At 41.4% G+C, this 19487-nt stretch overlaps 1 protein-coding gene across 1 annotated transcript in view; it reads right to left on the bottom strand.

Annotated features, from left to right (window-relative positions):
• tox (thymocyte selection-associated high mobility group box) overlaps positions 1-19487 on the bottom strand; it is a 28834-nt gene that overhangs the window by 3431 nt on the left and 5916 nt on the right. The window contains exons 2-8 of the mRNA XM_058062584.1: positions 14353-14418; positions 12848-12958; positions 8554-8838; positions 3683-3928; positions 2020-2253; positions 1154-1234; positions 659-1087 (exon numbers count right to left, since the gene is read on the bottom strand). Of these exons, the coding sequence (XP_057918567.1) occupies positions 659-1087; positions 1154-1234; positions 2020-2253; positions 3683-3928; positions 8554-8838; positions 12848-12958; positions 14353-14418 (1452 nt within the window). The remainder of the gene's footprint in view (positions 1-658; positions 1088-1153; positions 1235-2019; positions 2254-3682; positions 3929-8553; positions 8839-12847; positions 12959-14352; positions 14419-19487) is intronic.

Below are 19487 nucleotides of genomic sequence, written 5' to 3'. Positions count from 1 at the left end.
CCTTCCTTCCTTCCTTCCTTCCTTCCTTCCTTCCTTCACTCACAGGAAAGGAAACACTCTGGAAGACTTCCTTCCTATCTTCCTATCTTCCTATCTTCCTTCCATCCATCCATCCATCCATCCATCCATCCATCCATCCTTCCTTCCTTCCTTCCTTCCTATGTACCTTCATTCCTTCATTCACTCACAGGAAAGGAAAAACTTTCCCAATCTGGAAGACTTCCTTCCTTCCTTCTTTCCTACCTACCTTCTCTCACAGGAAAGGAAAAACGTTCCCGCTCTGGAAGACTTCCTTCCTATCTTCCTATCTTCCTTTCTTCCATCCATCCATCCTTCCTTCCTTCCTATCTTCCTTCCTTCCTTCCTATCTTCCTTCCTTCCTTCCTACCTTCCTGCTAGGATGGCAGATAAGTCCGCTAGCATAAACATCCATTTTCTATCTTCCCCCCAGGGTGCTATGAGTGTGCTGGAACCTATCCCAGCTGACATGGGGCGAGAGGAGGGTCACACCCTGGTGGATCGGTGGACAACCAAACAGAGATGCCCCATGGGGATTCCACCCTAGATCATTCAGACCTCCTGTCTGCCCGTGTGGCCGACGTGCCAACCACTAGGCCCCCGTGCTGCCCCCACTAGCAGTCCAAAAGGTGTGTGTTACCTGCGTGATGGCGGGGGAGTGTGTCATTCCCATGGAGTGTCCACTGAGCTGCTGGTGAGGACTATGCAGCCCCCCCAGGTGAGCCTGGCTGTGAAGCGGAGGGCTGACCCGGTGAGGAGGGGTGGAGGCCGGCATTACGCCTCCGAGGGCCAGACCCCCCTGATGGGGCAAACTGGGCCGTGGTGCAGTCCCTCTGGAGGACAGGGCGTGGAGCTGGGGGTGGATCTGAGTGTGGGGAGGCGGAAGGTGAGGGTATGGCATGTACATGCCCGGGTGCTGTTGGGGAGGGGGGAGAGGGGGGGCCAGTGAGCCGGAGGAAGGGTGCTGGCCCCCGTAGACGGACGGCTTGGATGTGAACATGGAGGGAGAGGAGGAGGAGGGCGTCGATAAGGAGTGGGGTGGCTTCATCTCGGATGGATCGTTGTAACTCTGAAAAAAACGTGTTCAACGTCAAGCCCTGAAGGCATCACAAGTTGTGTGTGTGTGTGTGTGTACCTGAGAGACCAGACTGGCCCTGTAGGCAGCCAGTTGTTTCAGGTACTCCTTCTTAGCCGTCTCTGTCTTCTTCTTATACACCTTCAGGCACAACAACAACATCTCACACCTTCATATCACACTTTCACCACGATGCTAGCACATTTAGCAGTATTGGGAGCACAGGGGTGGGGGTGGGGGGTGATGGACGGATGATAGATGATGGCTGATACATGATGGATGGTAGCTGATGGATGGATGGATGATACATGGTGGATGGTAGATGTTGGAAAGATGGGTGATGGATGGATGATAGATGATGGATGGATGAACGCATAGATGGATGGAGGATGGTAGATAATGGATGGATGATAGATGATGGACGGATGGATGAAAGATGGTGGATCGTAGATGATGGATAGATTGGTGATGGATGGATGATAGATGGATGAACACATAGATGGATGGAGGGTGGTAGATGATGAATGGATGGATGATACATGATGGATGGTAGATGATGGATATAGATGGTAGATGATGGATAGATGGTTAATGGATGGATGATAGATGATGGATGGTAGATAATGGATGGGTTGATGGATGATAGATGATGGATGATAGATGGTGGATCGTAGATGATGGATAGATTGGTGATGGATAGATGATAGATGGATGAACGCATAGATGGATGGAGGATGGTAGATGATGAATGGAGGATAGATGATAGATGGATGAACGCATAGATGGATGGAGGATGGTAGATGATGAATGGAGGATAGATGATGGATGGTAGATGATGGATGATAGATGGTAGATGATGGATAGATGGTTGATGGATGGATGATAGATGGTGGATGGTAGATGATGGATGGATGAACAAACCCCACCTGTTTCTGTTCCTCGCCCAGGCCGTCCCACATGGAGGCCACAATCTTGGACACCTCCCCAAAGGTGGCGTTGGGGTTCTGGGCCTTGATGTTGGCTTGGGTGTCCCTGAAGAACAAAGCGTAGGCGGACACCGGCTTGACCGGCTCATTGGGGTCCTTTCGCTTCTTCTTCTTGGGCGTCTTGGGCTTCTTGGAGATGTCGAAAGCTGCTGGCCGTTTCTCACCTCCGACGCCCTGTGGACATGAAGGAGGCTGACGTCAGTGGAGGAAGGAGAACAACGCTCCTTCTTCTGCTTTCTTCAAAAGTTGCTTTGCAATCAATAAAATTAATAAAACTTACAATAAAAATATTCTGAAATTAAAAAAACAACAAAAATGTGAAAAAAAGAGCAAAGTTGATATTTAACACAAGGGAATAAAGCCAAAATATGATGGGAATAAAGATATAATTAGGAGATGAACATTTACAAGAATAAAGTTCAAGCAGGTGGAAAAGTAAAAAAAAAACAAACATCTGTACTTTCATGAGAAGAAAGTTGGATTTTAAAGACAAAAAAGGTTGCAATTCCAGGAGAATAAACTTGTAATATTATGAGAAGAAATAATATCATTTAAGTAGCAGAGAGTACAAACATTAAGTACAAAAAGATATTTGGAGAAAATAGTCATGTTTGGAAAGATTTACAATGTTATGGGAATTAAATCATAATCTATGAAGATTATTTATTTAATATTTGTTAACTTGAAAAAAACTGCAAAAATATGTTTTAGCCAAATGACAAAGCTGATATGAAATACTGTATTTACACTATATACAACTTGCTATCACATATACTATACACCCACATGATATATAACCTATATATTGTATATAACTGGTTAGCATATGTACGTATGTACATGATATGTAATATATGCTGTACATATGTGGTTAGCATATGTACATTATTTGTAATATATATATACACTCTATATAACTGGTTAGTATACGTATGTACATATGTAATACATGTATATGCTGTATATACTACATGTGTGGTTACCATATGTACATTATTTGTAATATATAGCTGTATATAACTGGTGAGCATATGTACATGATATGTAACATATATACTGTTTATATAAGTGATTAGCATAGGTACATGGTATGTAATATATGTATATACAGTGTATATAAGTGGTTAGCATATGTACATGATATGTAATATATATGCTGTATATATGTATGTGGTTAGCATATGTACATTAATTGTAATATATACGTATATGCTGTACATAACTGGTTAGCATATGTACATGACATGTAACATATACTGTTTATTTAAGTGGTTAGCATATGTACATGGTATGTAATACGTATATGTGTATACTGCTTATATAAGTGGTTAGCATATGTACATGATATGTAACATATATACTGTTTATATAAGTGGTTAGCATATGTACATGATATGTGATACGTATATATACAGAATATATAAGTCGTTGGCATATTACGTATATGTTTACTAAATATGCTAATTGGCAGCTTGAGGGAGAAAGAAATGGAAGTAGTTAAATATGATATTTCATCTTTTCCAGTATGAGTCAGCAAGCGAGTTGATAGTGATGGAGGTGATGCGCACGGGGGTTGAAAGAATGGCGCACGCGTGCTTCCTACCCTGAGGCCTTCATCATTGTCATCCTCATGTGCCGAGCTGGAAGGAGATGGTGTGGCAGATTTACTTCCGGGAGGAGACGGAGAGTGATGGGGAAGCGAGCTGCCACTCAGTCCTAGCTGGGATTGGTTGATGGTGGACAGTTGGCCGGCGTGGGTCACACCCGACCGGTTCCTGGGTCCTAGTGCCGCCTCCATGGGCGGCTGGCTGCCGGCAAAGCGAGAATCAGAGTTGACCATCTGCTGCATCTGTGGGGAGACGACAAGGAGCACACGTGTTTGCTGTACATATACATTGCTGTAACATACTACTGTACTACTATTACTACTACAATTGCTACATACTGTTCAAAACTGGATGGACTCTACAGTATGTCAACCCTACTGTCACCATACTGTATGGACACACGCTTGTTGCTACACACACTTTGTATAGATTTTATACATTTGTATGTAGATATAAGAATGAAGATGAAATATAGTAAACAGTAAAAAGTAGTCAAAAAAAATCCAAAGAATAAAGTTGCAATTTTTGGAAAATAATGTTGTGAAATTGAGGCTACACCAATATAATATAATCTTTTACATCTTCTAATACTTTTCACAGAGGAATCAAACGGCATCTTGAGTGATTAATCACCGTGGTGTCGCGTGTCGTTAGGCCTGTTTCGATAAATTATTATTATTAAGATTTTTTGAGACCATGTTTTCCATGGATTACCGTCATGAGAGGTGTAATTCACATTCGAATCACTAGATGGCACCCATAATGAGCTTGATAGGACATTGCCTGTATGGATGTTTTTACAATGTAGCCAGCGACACCGTTGTGTAGCGACAAGCGTTGACTGTCAGGATGGAGGGAGCCTTCGTACCGACAGTCAACACTAGTTGCTACGCAGGCACCTCCATCCATAGTTGGTTTTCACGCTAAGCGTGTGCATTCTGTTTAAAACCCAAATATTTCCACACTGAGGCTGTGGCATTAGCCTTAGAAACCATCCTTCATAGCGTATGCTGCCTCACGAAGCTAACTGCTAAACCCTCCATATCCATTCACTAGTCCAGGCTGAATGACTCTCTGTGTTGTTAGCGTAATGTCCATGTTATCATGCATTTGCTCTGTTGTGCCGTTTTCCTTGTGCTTTTTCTTCGTAGATAAAAGTACAGCTGATGGAAAACAACTGGGCCTTGAGATGAAGGCAGAACGTCCTGGGCCTCTGAGTTATGAAGAGATTGAGGCGGCAGCACCTAGTTGCATCCTTATAGAACATCCCGTTAGTGAACATCACATGACACGCTACATTCATGCAACTAGGGTACAACCCATTTTCCAATAAAAAGAGAGGCAGAGACTGCACTTTCTGAGAGTGCTTAGGAAGAATAATATACCTTGTGTCCTTTTACACGTGTTCTATAGAGAGCCCTTTGACATACTGCATATGCCCTGTGGTACCCCAGCTGCACAGTGGATCAGAGGAAAGCGCTCCAGAGGGGCTGAACCGCTCCTCAGCTTGGAAGAACTACAGAGTTCCCGCTGTCTCAAAAGAGCCCAGAGCATTATCATGGACACATCACGCCGTGGACACTACCTGTTTGAGCTGCTGCCGTCAGGGAGACACGACAGATCAACTAAAACAAGCACTAATAGATTCAAAAAGTAATGAAACTCAATAATAGCCATAATACGTAGTATTCACGCTACAAAGTAACCCAGGGACTGTGCAATGTGAATGAAAGTATGCTTGAATAGATTTGTGTGTGCCATATTCAATGGATGTCAGTGTCATTTATTAATATGTTTTTTAGGCTAGAGGAAAGACAGAACGCATATGCGCAGGTTTACCCATGGCGCCTACCTTCAGCATCACATGACCCCTTTCTACGTGAACGTCCTGTGGAACCTTGACACCTCATAGTGGGATGGATGGGGTGTTGACGCTTTGCCGTCTATCTCAGAGCGAGCGGATGTGCTGTGTGTGATTAGCGGCATAGAAATGTGCTATTTGGCCCGAGTCTTCTAAGCAGGGAGAAGGCGTCACAATGATGCGTCTGCGGGTCAAACGGCGGAAAACTAATAGCTGTGGTTTGACATTTGCTGGCTTGATGATGACGCTTAGACAGGAGCACACTTGACGTTCCTGGAACTCACTAAAAACACGCCGGCCATTATTGGTTATTCTCTTCAATCTTTGCAATATCTTTCTAAAGAAAATAATAGACAAATATACTGCATTACGTACAGTATAGTATAGCATATAAGTAGTCTAATTCAGTACATCTCAATGTAGGACCTATTATAAATATTTATGTATTATTTATTTATTATCTATTAATTATTTTTATATTTATTATAATATGATTATTATTATTATTTATTACATTATTATTTTTTATATAATTATGCATTAATTAAATATTTATCTTATTCTTAGAAAATCTTGTTTCACACAGTGTCCTGGATTTGACGTCATTTGACGAGTCCACGGTCCTCACAACAAACCACAAAACAAAGATAAAAGGCATCACATCGAGCTGAGGGAAGCGCCAAGCCAGACAGACCAGCACAATGCCACGTAATTAATGAAAAAAAAAACACGACAATATCAATTATCAACGATTATCATCCAACGATCGACCAGCAAATTTTTTTTTTCCTGAGAAACAAGAAACACAAAAATAAATTCTGGGAAATTTTCCCGATGATACACCATTGTCCCCTGAGATTACTGTGAATCAAGCGTGGATATCGTCACCACTCACACGCGGTACGGGAAAATATATTTCTTCTTATTTGAGTTAAAATGCTGCCAAAGATGGGGGAAACGAAAACGATTGATATGGGAGGGTAAAATACGGGAGTTTTCCTGGGAAAATGGGTGGGTTGACAGGTATGGCTGTGACACCAATAGGTGTGTGTGTGTGTGTGTGTGTGAGTGTGTGTGTGTGTGTGTGTGTGTGAGTGAGCTAATGCTGTGAAGTGCTTTGCTGTGCATGACACAATTCCACCTGAATAGTAGAAAATATGTCTCAATCCTTAAATGAGCAAGACGGATCTCAATATAAACTCCAGGAGTAGCCTTGGCTGGGTTAACACACACACACACACACTCCACCTCCATTAGGCTGAGCCAGCCATAGTTGCTAGGCAACCATAAATCATGGGCTGGCAGTAAATGTATAGTAGTATGGGAATATAAAAGTGAGGTATGATAGAAAATGGAAGGGACTGAGATAAACAGTCATGGGGTGGATTGGGCTGGAAGGGGGGGGGGGGGGATGGGGTGGGGGTGTGTGCAACGAAATGATTGGATATTTACAAAGATGAGACGGATTAGACATACAGTAAATATGAAAGACACTAGGCAGTGACAACAACATTCCCGACAAGAGATTAGTATCTTTTCATTTACGTTCATAAAACAGGATGCTGGTGTCCAAAGTGTGGCACGGGGGCCGTTTACGGCCCATAACTGTTTTTATCCATTATTGGCCTGCTGCGCAATCTAAATATACAAATGACAAGGAAAGTTAAAACAGTAAAAAAAAACAACAACCCATGAACTTATTATCTATTGTTATTATTTATGATGTATTATCGCACTACATATTTATTTATTCTCATTGTCTTTTCTCATTTTTCTTATCTCTCATAAGTTGCCTTGGTTGTTTTATTTTGTGATTAAGTTCATTATGACATTTTGCTCTGATATCTATTCTCTATCTCTATCTCTATTATTTATTATTGTTATTATTAAATCATAGTCCCGGTTGTTTGTGGAGAGAACCGCTGATCTACCATGCCAGAACATTTTATGTGTATTTCAGTGGCTGCAACTGTATATCTATGTATCTATCTACTCGATCTCTTTGAGTCTACTGTATGTCTAATAAGGACACAGAGACAGAGAGGTGATAAAGCCCCCAACCCCCCCCTAAAATACGCTTCTGTCAGCCAAAAACATTTTCCACACGTCTGACAGTCATAACAAGAAGCTGCAATTTCGTTTTACTGTGAAACAAACACACACTTCGAAACTTTTTCCTATGAATGTTGGAAAAGTACGTTAGGAGGAAGAAAGCGCTGTGAACTTCTCAACTTCTCAAAACGTCTTTTCCTGGTAGCTGGACACACCAGTGGGTTATTCGGAAGGATTTGAAACATCTCCTAAGACACTCCATGCTCAAAGACTAGGTAGGACAGCTAACTCCTATCTCGTCTGCCCTAGAGTCCTAATGTTGTTCTATCTAGTCTTTGACTCTGAAATGATGAAGCCTGCTCAGATGGGAGGTCAAACATCTCCTAAGACACTCCATGCTCAAAGACTAGGTAGGACAGCTCTATACTAACAGGACAGGACAAGAGATTGCCCTCTACAACAACCTCTCATCCGAGAAGGCTACATCAGTTTTCATATCTCTTTTCTTAGACCAGCAATATCTAGCTACATCTATACTAGATAGGAGAGTTCTAGTCCTGTCTCGTCTTTGGGTGAAGCCAAATGTCTTCTCAGACAAGCTCTGATCCATGCATGTTAACGTACTGTATATCCATGTCAGTTCATGTCCAAAGACTGGATAGGACATTGGTAGTTCTACTGTAGATAAGACAAATCTCGTCCTATCTAGTCTTTGAGCATGAATTGATTAAGCCTGCTCAGATGAGAGGTTTGGCATCTGATCTGAGCAGGCTTCATCTAGCCCTGAAGCTCAAAGACTAGATAGGTCTGCTAGTCTTATCATTTCAGCTCTCATTGGATAGGACAGCTAATCCTATCTAGTCTTCCCTATATAGCACTAAAGCTGTCCTGCCTAGTCTTTGGGTAGAGACCACAGATTTGGAGCATTTAGAAATCAGACGTGGGTTTACTCACCACAGATAGAGTACTGGTCATGGCTGCCCCGTTTGGGCTGAACGTGCCGCCATCTTGGTTCAGCATAGCGGCGCCATCCTGACTCCCAGGTATGCCAGGCAGATTCATGCCCTGCAGCTGATAGGGGTGGTGCGACGCTGAGCTGGAGGGCGTATCCAGAGGGGGGTAGGGTCCAGTGGAGGAATCATGGGGCAGATGAGGGGGCAGCATGTGGTCCGGCAGGGTAGGGGGGGTGATGGGTGGGATGTTGAAGTCCTCATCACCCAAAGGGCCCACTTGGTAGGACTGAAGATGAGAGAACATCGATCTTTGACATTTTTCAATAGTTGTTTTTTCATGTACACAAATTCACCAAATATACAGTTGAACTTCTGGGTCAGGCTAATGTCTGGCACAGGACCACCGTACACAATACTTCAGTACCATCTAGTGGTCGACATGTCAATTACAAATGTTATCGATCATATGGAATATCGACAATCATTTGCAGCACAATTATCCATCAACAAAATATGCTATCGTGACAGGCCTACCCATGCCAGTACTGTAAATACTGTATATCCAGGCCAGTACTGTACATACTGTATATCCAGGCTAGTACTGTGCATACTGTATATCCATGCCATTACTGTACATACTGTATATCCATACTAGTACTGTACATACTGTATATCCATGCCAATACTGTACATACTGTGTATACATGCAAGAACTGTACATGCTGTATATCCATAGTTGTACTCTCCATACTGTATATATACATACTAGTACTGTAGATGCTGTATATACATGTCAATACTGTACAATACTGTAATATCTATCTATCTATCTATCTATCTATCTATCTATCTATCTATCTATCTATCTATCTATCTAATAATGTACATGCTGTGTATACATGCAAGAACTGTACATACTCTATATCCATACTAGTACTCTACATACTGTATACACATGTCAATAATGTACATGCTGTGTATACATGCAAGAACAGTACATACTGTATATCCATACTAGTACTCTACATACTGTATACACATGTGAATACTGTACATACTGTATATCCATATCAGTATGTACAGTACTGATATGGACACACGCCAGTACTGTACATGCTGTATACACATGCCAGTACTGTACATATGATATATCCATGCCACTACTGTACATACTGAGTAAGTAAGTAAGTAAGCTTTATTTCTATAGCGCTTTTCACAGACAAAGTCACAAAGCGCTTCACAACATAAAAACATCATGCACATATGAAAAATACAATCAGCAAATAACGAGTTCCCCGTTTCTCCTCGTCCACATCGGCAGCATGTGAGTTCAGCACATGGTCGTTTTCTTCACAACAAAATGTATTATTCTTATAATAAATGATTGTGGGTTTTTTTCAATTTCTGCTGTTGTTTTTTTAAAGGTTTAAAAGTTTTTCACATTTTATTGTCATCATATTTTGCCTTTTTTGACAATAAAAAAAATTAATGTTACAAAAATGAGTAGCTCTCACAAGAAAGCGTTCTATTTGGCTTTAGATGACTTGTTTTCTCGTAATATTTGGACTTTATTCCTGCTAAGTTTTCCACAAACGGCCCCCCTGACCTAGCACTTCCATATATGATGAATGACTGTGTGAGCGAGGCGCAATGAGAGCGAGAAAGAGTGAGAGATGTGAGGGTTGAAAGAAAGAGAATTCTAATCTGACAGAGGAGATCTTTTATGGGGACTGACAGCTTTTCTGCTTGGCTGGCCACACCACTCTCTCCCTCTACCTCTCTTTTGCTCCTCGTCTCTCTCCGTCCTTCTCCTTCACGGCCCTCGCTGGCTCTCCCGCTCTTCTAATCTCATCCATGATTTCTCTTTCACCAACAACGACTGCTGACTTGCCAGTTGAATGACAGATACGCTTGCGGTGGAATGAACGTTGGTGGTGGGAAGGTGTGTTTTTACGCGTGACAATAGCAAAGAGTTTACAGACAGCAAGATAACATAACCGCAAATCAGTGAAAAAAATCACAGTTTCGATATCGGCCGATACTTGCTTTAAAACGCAGATACCCTCTGCCCCTGCTGCGCCGTGTGTGGGACTTCCAGTCCTAAGTGATACAAGTTTTGTACCTTGCAAAACGTGCCTAAAAAAATGTCTGCGTTTGTGCTCAGAGGGCAGCGGATGTGTGGATGTGTGTAGGGACACAGCAGAGGTTGATAAACCTGCTTTTTATTCAGGTTTCCGGCATTTTGTTCATGTTCTGGTAAAACAAGCATATTGGTTTGTTTGGCTTGAAATCTATGAAAATAAATGTTACAAAATTGAGTAGCTTGAACATTTTCATTTTTTATATTGACTACAAGTTTTTCACTTTTGTGCCTTGGTACATTAATATGGTGCGTTTGAGGACCGGCAAACAAAGTGTGAAATCTTGAGTCAAACATAAAAGACGTAAAGATTGTTTCCAGTGGTTGTTCTGCATAACAATATGGTGTGTTTTCTAACATGCGTGCTGTACATTTTTTCACCTGCATTACACGTACTTCTAAATGATTAGTGACTTCGGCCGAATGAGATGTGTTTTCTGTGGAACAAACGTGGACGTGACAATTATTTTTTTTCCCACCAAAAATCCACAATTTGGCAGGGCAACGAATGCTGACTTTCAAATGTGTACAGTAGGGGGAAATAATGATCATATTTGGCATCAGTTTCACTTTTGGACTTAAGAACACAAAAATGGTGAGTTCAAGGACCGGTGAAGAAAGTGTGACATCGCAGGGCTTCATGAGTGAAACGTGAGACACACAAAGATGATTCTTTGACGAGAGCAACACATCCAGCAGAGATGTAAAGATTGTTTCCAGTGGTAGCTGTGCATAAATGAGACGTGTCTGTCTGTCCGTCCTATTTGTTCCATTACTTCTTCATGCGGCGCATAAATTAGTGCCCTTGTCTCTCTCTCTCTCCCTCTCTCTCTCTCTCTCATTCATGCTGGCACAAAAGCCGTGGCTGGGATCTTCTAGGAAGACTAATGTAGTCAGGATTAAGTCCTTTTGCCCATACAATCTTCTCAAAATGAGCCTACTTCCCACAACTCCACACTCACACACACAAAATATTCCTTTCAACTGCTCTACGCACAGCAGGGGGTGTCCAAAGCATGGCGCAGGGGCCATTTGCGGCACTCGGATGTTGTTTTGTTGGCCCACGGCACATTCTAAAATATAATTTTTCAAAATGAAAATTTCATTTCAGAATGAATTGGAGCAGCTATCAAATAACAGCAGATATCGTACTAAATTGTGTCAGTGTGATGTGTTTGCGTGTTGGAGGCGGGGGGTGTGCATCTCACTGCGGAGGAGCAGTCATCACATCAATGCTAGATAAAACTTAAACTACGACTGAAATGTTTTGCACATTGTTGAATATTTATTCCTTGTTGATAATGCCGTTCAAATGTGTGTTTAAGAAAGCTGAATCCTACTGTGTTCAGTGTTTACATTTCAATAAATATTTCTTTTAAACTTAAGACCTGGAATATTTGTTATCATTGTCATTTTTTCATGTAAATTGAAGGAGCAAAAGCAGTATCGGCCACAAATATCAGCCCAAGCAAAATCGGCCATCGGCTAAGGGTGATGAAAAAAAAAAACGGTATCGGTCCGAAAAAAAAAACTGTTGATCCCAATTGAAGATTATTTAAGAATGCCTCATGACAACTATATTGGGTAATAGGAGTGACTATAGGGGTGTTATTCCTTGTTTACAGGGCTCTAACCATGTCAAAGTGTATTTAGAAGGTGGTAACAATGTTTTCTATGTCTTATATTCTCTTATTATGTCTACTATATTGGGTAATATGAGTGTAAAGGGGACTATAGGGTTGCTATTCCGTGTCAACAGGGCTCTCATCATGTCAGTGTATTTAGAAGGTGGTCTTATTTTCGCTTATGTTTACTATATTGGGTAATAGGAGTGTAAAGGTGACTATAGGGGTGCTTTTTCATGTCTAGAGGGCTCTAATCATGCTAAAAATGTATTTGGCAGGTGGTAAACAGGTTTTTTATGTCTTATTTCTCTTATTATGTCTACTGTATTGGGTAATAGGAGTGTAAATGTGACTATAGATATATTTGGAAGGTGGTAAACAGGTTTTTTATGTCTTATTTTCTCTTATTATGTCTACTATATTGGGTAATAGGAGTGTATAGGTGACCATATGGGTGCTATTTCATGTCATACGCCCTCCTATCTACCCAAAAACTAGTTGATCATATCGCTGTGTGTGTGTGTATTCACCCAGGGGAGACGGTGTGTGTCGACCACAGTCGTGTCCCGCCTCCAGTGCTGCGACGAGGGGTTGGGAGGTGTTGCCTTGCTGAGAGGCTGGGGGGGTGGCGGCACACGAAACTGAGGGAAGAAGGGCAGAGACAAACAAACAAAAGGTTGAGATGGGCCAGGAGGCGGGGCAAAGGTCAGGGGTCAAACAGCAAAGAGGGGATCTTCCACTTCATGCTGGACTCATATGCACCAACAGCTAGTACAGGTGTACGCCAAAACCACAGCCATAAAGGAAAAAGAGCAGTCATTTTACGAGAGAGAAAAAAGACACAATATGAAGAGAGTGAAGCCAGAATATGAAAAGTTAAAAGGAAAAAATAGCAGAAACAAAATGAAAAGTTGCTATTGTTGGACAATACAGTTGGGAAGAAGTTATATTACAATAATAAAGTGACAATATGATGAGAATAAACGACCAAATCATGTGAACAATAGTATTGGAACACAAAGCTGATATGCAGGCTGTTTGTTCCTTTTAATATCCCAAGTCTCTTCATATCTACATGAGTGTTTTGGTATTTTAGCATGGATGGAACAGGTTTGGCCACCCTTGCTATACCCTATACCCTGCTCCATACTTGATGTTATGTTATGACATAGTGTGTAACATTACTTCTTTCATGCGGTATGTTACCATTTCATTTATTTTCTCCAATATTGCTCCAATATTCAACTACTTCATATGCAAATGTGCTTCACGATAAGAGAACGGCATGCGTCCATCATGAACACGCCACATGTCCATACCAGCCATACTGCACTGAAACAACCAGCTACGACTTGGTAGAATAGTATTTCATGATTTAACATACAGTATACACTACTGCACTTTCTCATTCTATAACCCACTCCCCATCTTCCTGTATGGCACAACACTATGAATAAAACATCAAATCATACATTCCTACACGCTCTCTCTCTCTGGTACTGTTCCTGGGATTTCTTCATAGCATTATAGGATACATGTACTGTATTGGTATATACTGTACTGCTACCGTGACGCGCATCCAGCAGCCAAGCTAACTCCAGCGATGGTGAAAGCCATCAAGGACAGCCAATGGGATAATTTTTGTGGGGGTCCACCATGTGACTTTTTAGTTCCATGATCCTCAGGATGTTTTTCTTACGTATGTATGTATGTTTATGTATGTTTATGTAACAATGTTTATGTAGACAATATGCGAGATTGGGTCTACGAGATAAATACCTGACAATATATCGCAATCTACTCATTTTATTTCCCCACGTCACACTCTGCACTGTGTGTGTATGCTAGCAGCCCCGCCTCCACCCGACCACACAAAGAGACTGTTCATGCCGGTGTTCTATGGAACACATGCACATGGCAATATATTAATGATCCACTTCCTTCTCATTTATTGCGTAATCGATTCTTTAATTCCTAACCATCCCCGGCCTAGTGTCCACCAAGTCGGGTGTAACAAGACATGAAGAGGACTAACCTGGTTGGTGGAAACATAGTCCAGGCCCGTTTCTTGCATGCTCAGGAAGGTGCTGTCCCCTTCCAACTGGAGAGAAGACATAAAGAGATACAATGTTAACCAGCACCTAAACATCATACAGTACGTACGTACAGTCTTTTTACTTCCCAAACATGCATTTATTCGTCTCTTAGGCTCTTAGGTGATGATGCAAGTGCACCATAGGAGAGATCATGTTTGCCGCCTTTTTGAGCTGTGAAAAACGGCCACAAGGCAGCAAAAGTTCCCCTGTAATAAAGCCAAATGAAGCAAGGGGTTTGTAGCATGCAGTAGGTTATGCACTGAAGGGACATTTGAACACAAACGTCACAGTTCAGTTGCAAATGCGTGCATAACTGTTTATTGTCATGTAAAACAAGCATTTGTTTGACTATTTGTTTAGCGTTTTTTAGCTAAATATTAGCCGTCAAAAATAACTAAAATAATTAGATAAATAGGGCGGCACGGCAGTCCAGTGGTTCTCCTCGTGCATGCGTGGGTTTTCTCTGGGTATTCCGGTTTCCTCCCACATTCCAAAAACATGCTAGGTTAATTGGCCACTCCAAATTGTCCATAGGTATGAATGTGAGTGTGAATGGTTGTTTGTCTATATGTGCCCTGTGATTGGCTGGCGACCAGTCCAGGGTGTACCCCGCCTCTCGCCCAAAGACAGCTGGGATAGGCTCCAGCACCCCCGCAACCCGCGAGGAAAAGCGGTAAAAAATGAATGAATGAATGAATTAGATAAATAATGAATTAATTATTATATTATATTAATAACATATAAATATTACACTAATATTTAAATAATATATAAATACTTTATTTCATTAATTGTGCTACAAATTTAACGTAATTAATGAAATAAATTATTTTATAATATATTTTAGAAATTATTATTATTTATTATTATAATGCATGCGCATCATTGCAAGCCACCGCTCACTGTTATGACAGACGGCGGCACAGTGTAGCTCCCAGTGTCACATAGCCTCTGTCGCCTCTTTAGAACTTTATTCTGAGCTGAACACATCACCAGCAATGCAATTCAAATGCATTTGAGTATCTCAACTCTAAAACTGACACAACAGTCTTTTTATCCATTCGTCATTTGATGTTCAACTAACAGGGTGCGCTTATAAATGTGAGTAACCTGGTTATTTCTCATTCCTTCAACGGTAGACACTGTTTGCACCGTCACCATGGAAGTCAAATGAACATCAGTATTGGCTGTGGTGACCACCATTAAGGATAAAGATCTTTGAGTGCCAAAGGGGTCATGGATTCAGGGCGCTGCTACAGGAGAAGAGGAGGCTATCCTTTTGGTTTTTGGCTGTTTTGGTTGTCAAACACTAACGTGGATGCTTGTTTGAACAGGTGAGCAAAGTAACAGGCTAACTCCACGCTCACACACTCACACACTCACACACACACAAGTCGGTAGGTAGACAGGTGGATAGACAGGTGTAACTGCCCCATCCATTCGCCAGCTGCTGGGTATTATGAAAATGAGGTGTAGGCTTACAGGGTCAACAGAAAGCCAAAACAGAGCCTTCGAGTAAAGAGCCGTAGACACAAACAGACGTCGTTGAACTGAAGAATGAACAGCTAATTTTTAAAAACTGGGTGAAAACCAGGTGAAAGTATAAATGGAAACGATGGTTCGAGAGGAGGTGTCACATGTCAAAGGTTTTGACATTTGCATGTCAAGACGTTGAAGTCAAGGCCTTTGAATGCAGTATTTTAGGTTCAAACTTCACCAACAGCGCCTCTGCTGGCTGCCGCCAAGCACTGCACTCCATTGTCTGACAACCAATCGGCCATCCATTTCCCAACTCTTCATGATCAGTTAACTGACCGATCCATGCTCACTTTTCCCAGGACATTTACAGTACACTGTGCAGAAAAAACACAAGGAACTCTCCCAATGCTAACATCTCAGTCCATCTTAGGTCTTGTTTATGTCTAGTATGTCTTATGTTTTTTTATGTTTCACCCTCATGGTCAGCTGGGATGAGCTCCAACATAGCCCCACAACCCCAGGGGTGTCATTTCATGTCTAGTGAGCTCTAATAATGTCAAAAAGTGTATTTAGAAGGTCATTAATGTCTTTTTTCTTGTATTATGTCTATTATATTGGGTCATAGGACTGTAAAGGTGACTATAGGGGTGTTATTTCATGTCTAGAGGAGGTAATACTGCAATACTACATGGTATCATGACTCAGATATCAGGATACGGATCGTGCAGTGAAGTCCTAGTATTTCTCTGTCAGCAAGTGGTTGGGAGTGAGTGGAAGCCATGAAGAGGTTGGCTGAGGGAGAAATGAAGAGGTAAGGGGAAAGGGGGCCTGGATGACTTCACAACAAGCCAGAGCTGTCTTTTTACGCCATGCCGGACCAGCTACCTCTACCAACACTCACACCTATATCCGCACTTCAATAAACATCTGCATGGCCCAAATACAGTATCTACAGAGAGGGGGGGGCATTGTCTAGTCCTCCTTAAGCTTTCTTTTTACTCCAACATGTGGAAAGAATATCAGGGATCGACGTCCCTCTTCATCGTCATGCCACCCTCTCTCATCTGTGTGTGTGTAGGGGGGGGGAGCAAAGGTTTGAATAACAAGCAGCCAGTTAAGTGGGTCAGGGTCGGAGCTGGGGGGGGGAAAGGGGGAGAAAGGTGGAGAGACTATCAGGATGACAGAAAAGGACAATGGAGAAGGTTTGCTGACATGAAAAAGCAAAGCTGCATCCAGTCCAGAGGTCCAGTGTGGGATGGGGGTTGGGGGGGTGGGGGGGGGATTGGCGGGCATCAGTCCGGAAACGCCAAATAGAGTTAAGTCACTTCTAGCAGATGTAAACACAGCATCTGTGGTTAAGCAGAAATGAAAGACATGTAAATAACCCCCCCAGACCACCTTCAACCCCCAAGGCTTTATCTGCGTTTATTTGCCCGCTCTGGACTGGAGAGATTTCAGTTTACTTGAAAGTGCATTAGAGAACATCAATCAACTTGGCACAGTGTATGAGTGTATGAGTGTGTGTGTGTGTGTGTGTGTGTGTGTGTGTGTGTGTGTGCGCGCGCGCATGGGTACATGCGAGTGAGAGAGAGATTCACACAGCTGTGATAGGTCAGCTCAACATTTCATGCTTCTCTCTCTTGTTGCCACGGCAACAATATAAACAGCTTTTTTATTTGCTAAACCCAATTGACTGTAGATTGTGTGTGTGCATGTGTGTGTGCACGTGTGTGTGCACGTGTGTGAGCATTGGAGATGCGTTCTTCACATATCCTTTAGCACAGGGGTGGCCCAGAGGCCATTTGCATCCGGCAGCTGTTTATTATATTAGCCCCTTGGCATAGTCTAGTCATAATAATCTAGTCAGTAATTGTCATTATATATATATGTCATAATATTATGAGAAAAAAATGATTGTATTCTTTTTTCTTCTCTGCTGTTTTTGTATTCATTTTCCAACAATTTCCTCTTTCTTCTTGTACTCAGAAGTACTGAAGACTGAGTATTCAGTCATATAAATTTGTCAGTCATTTTTATTTGTATGTGATTTTAAGCTATTTTAGTGATTTTTATTTTGAATTATTTGAATTGTTTTTTATTTGAAGTATTTTTTAGTCTTTGATTTGTATATATTTTCATGTATTTTTACTGAGCTTAATTCATTTTATATATTTGTTATAATTCTTTTGCACTTTGTTGAAGTCCCTTTTTATTTATATTTACATTATTTTTTACACTTATTGGTCATTTTTTATTTTCTTTTAGTATGAATTTACACTTTTAAATCATTTAAATGTACACTTTTTACACATTGAAGTCATTTGTATTTTCATTTATATTTATAATCCTTTTTATGCCATTCTCCAAGATTTATTTCAATCTATTGATACTTTTATTGAAGTCCAAGCAAGCAAAGCTATTGTGTAAGGATGGAATAGATAATTTTGTTTGTGCATGTCATCGTGCACACTCTGGCTTATGACGCGATCCCACTAAACTGAAAAATGTTCAACATTTCATCGCTTTCACCCAGACGAGGATGGGATGGGATGGAACGGGGTGGGATGGAGCGACTAATTCAGTTCCCTCTCACACGGGTAAACATGGAGGGGAAAAAAGTCAGAGCTATTTGACATTTCTAAAAAATAAATTAGAGGTAATTAAAAAACATTGGCATGGGAACTTGTTTACGTCAGACTAAACAAATCAGGTAAGTTTACAATACTAGCAAGAGTACTCAATCAACTGGTCTATTCTTCTCTGAACTACTTTGATACGCCAAAATTCCCTCCAAATTTGACGGCCAAAACCGTGGGAGATCCCCAATTGGCTGAGCATGTCAGCTCATCACAACTGTTGGTCGCCAGCAGCGTTGTTTTAAACCTACGTTTTGCGGCTCCAGGCTATTTTTCTTTAGTGGGCAAGGAGGTAAAATAGCTCTTTTAATAGTAAAGGTTGCCGACCCCTGGAAAACAGGATACAGCGGAGTAATAGTAGGAATTTCCAAGAAAGTGAAAACGTGTTCAATGAAGACAACCTAACCCACGACTCAGCATTCAAGCACTGTTACACCGCTCACAAGCAAAGCTTTTCCTGAGTAATTCTGAAGTCATGCACGTCATTGTCCTTAACACCGGCAAGAATGCAGCCATGATTGCACGACAGGGTTGGATGCAATACGTTTGTTTTGGAAATGAAACTGTGATAATGATTCTCTTCCGGTGCTGCTCCATCTCCATCCATCTGTTCCTTTTGGCACGCCTCATCCACAAGACTCTCATCTCCTCTCATCATCTTTGTGCTTCAACTAAATGAAAGCACACTCCAGCAATGGACCCGCACCAGGGTTCAGGTTAGAAGTGGCCGTGGGGGCGAGCATGGCACCATCCTCCTTACCAAAAGGAGGTAAGGACACACACTGCTTGGAATCAATGACGGGACTTCTAGTCGCAAGTCATTTTTACATTTATGTCTTTTAAAATTATTTTTGACAGTTTATTAAAGTTATTTTGTTTTTATTATTTTGTAAAATTATAGTGAATTCTGTTTATTTTTTTATGTTTTTTTTATTCAAGTCCTTTGTTGTTTGTTTATA

Source organism: Doryrhamphus excisus, chromosome 22, assembly GCF_030265055.1.
Source record: "Doryrhamphus excisus isolate RoL2022-K1 chromosome 22, RoL_Dexc_1.0, whole genome shotgun sequence".
Taxonomy (NCBI): domain Eukaryota; kingdom Metazoa; phylum Chordata; class Actinopteri; order Syngnathiformes; family Syngnathidae; genus Doryrhamphus; species Doryrhamphus excisus.
This window is presented reverse-complemented; position numbering and strand designations above follow the sequence as displayed.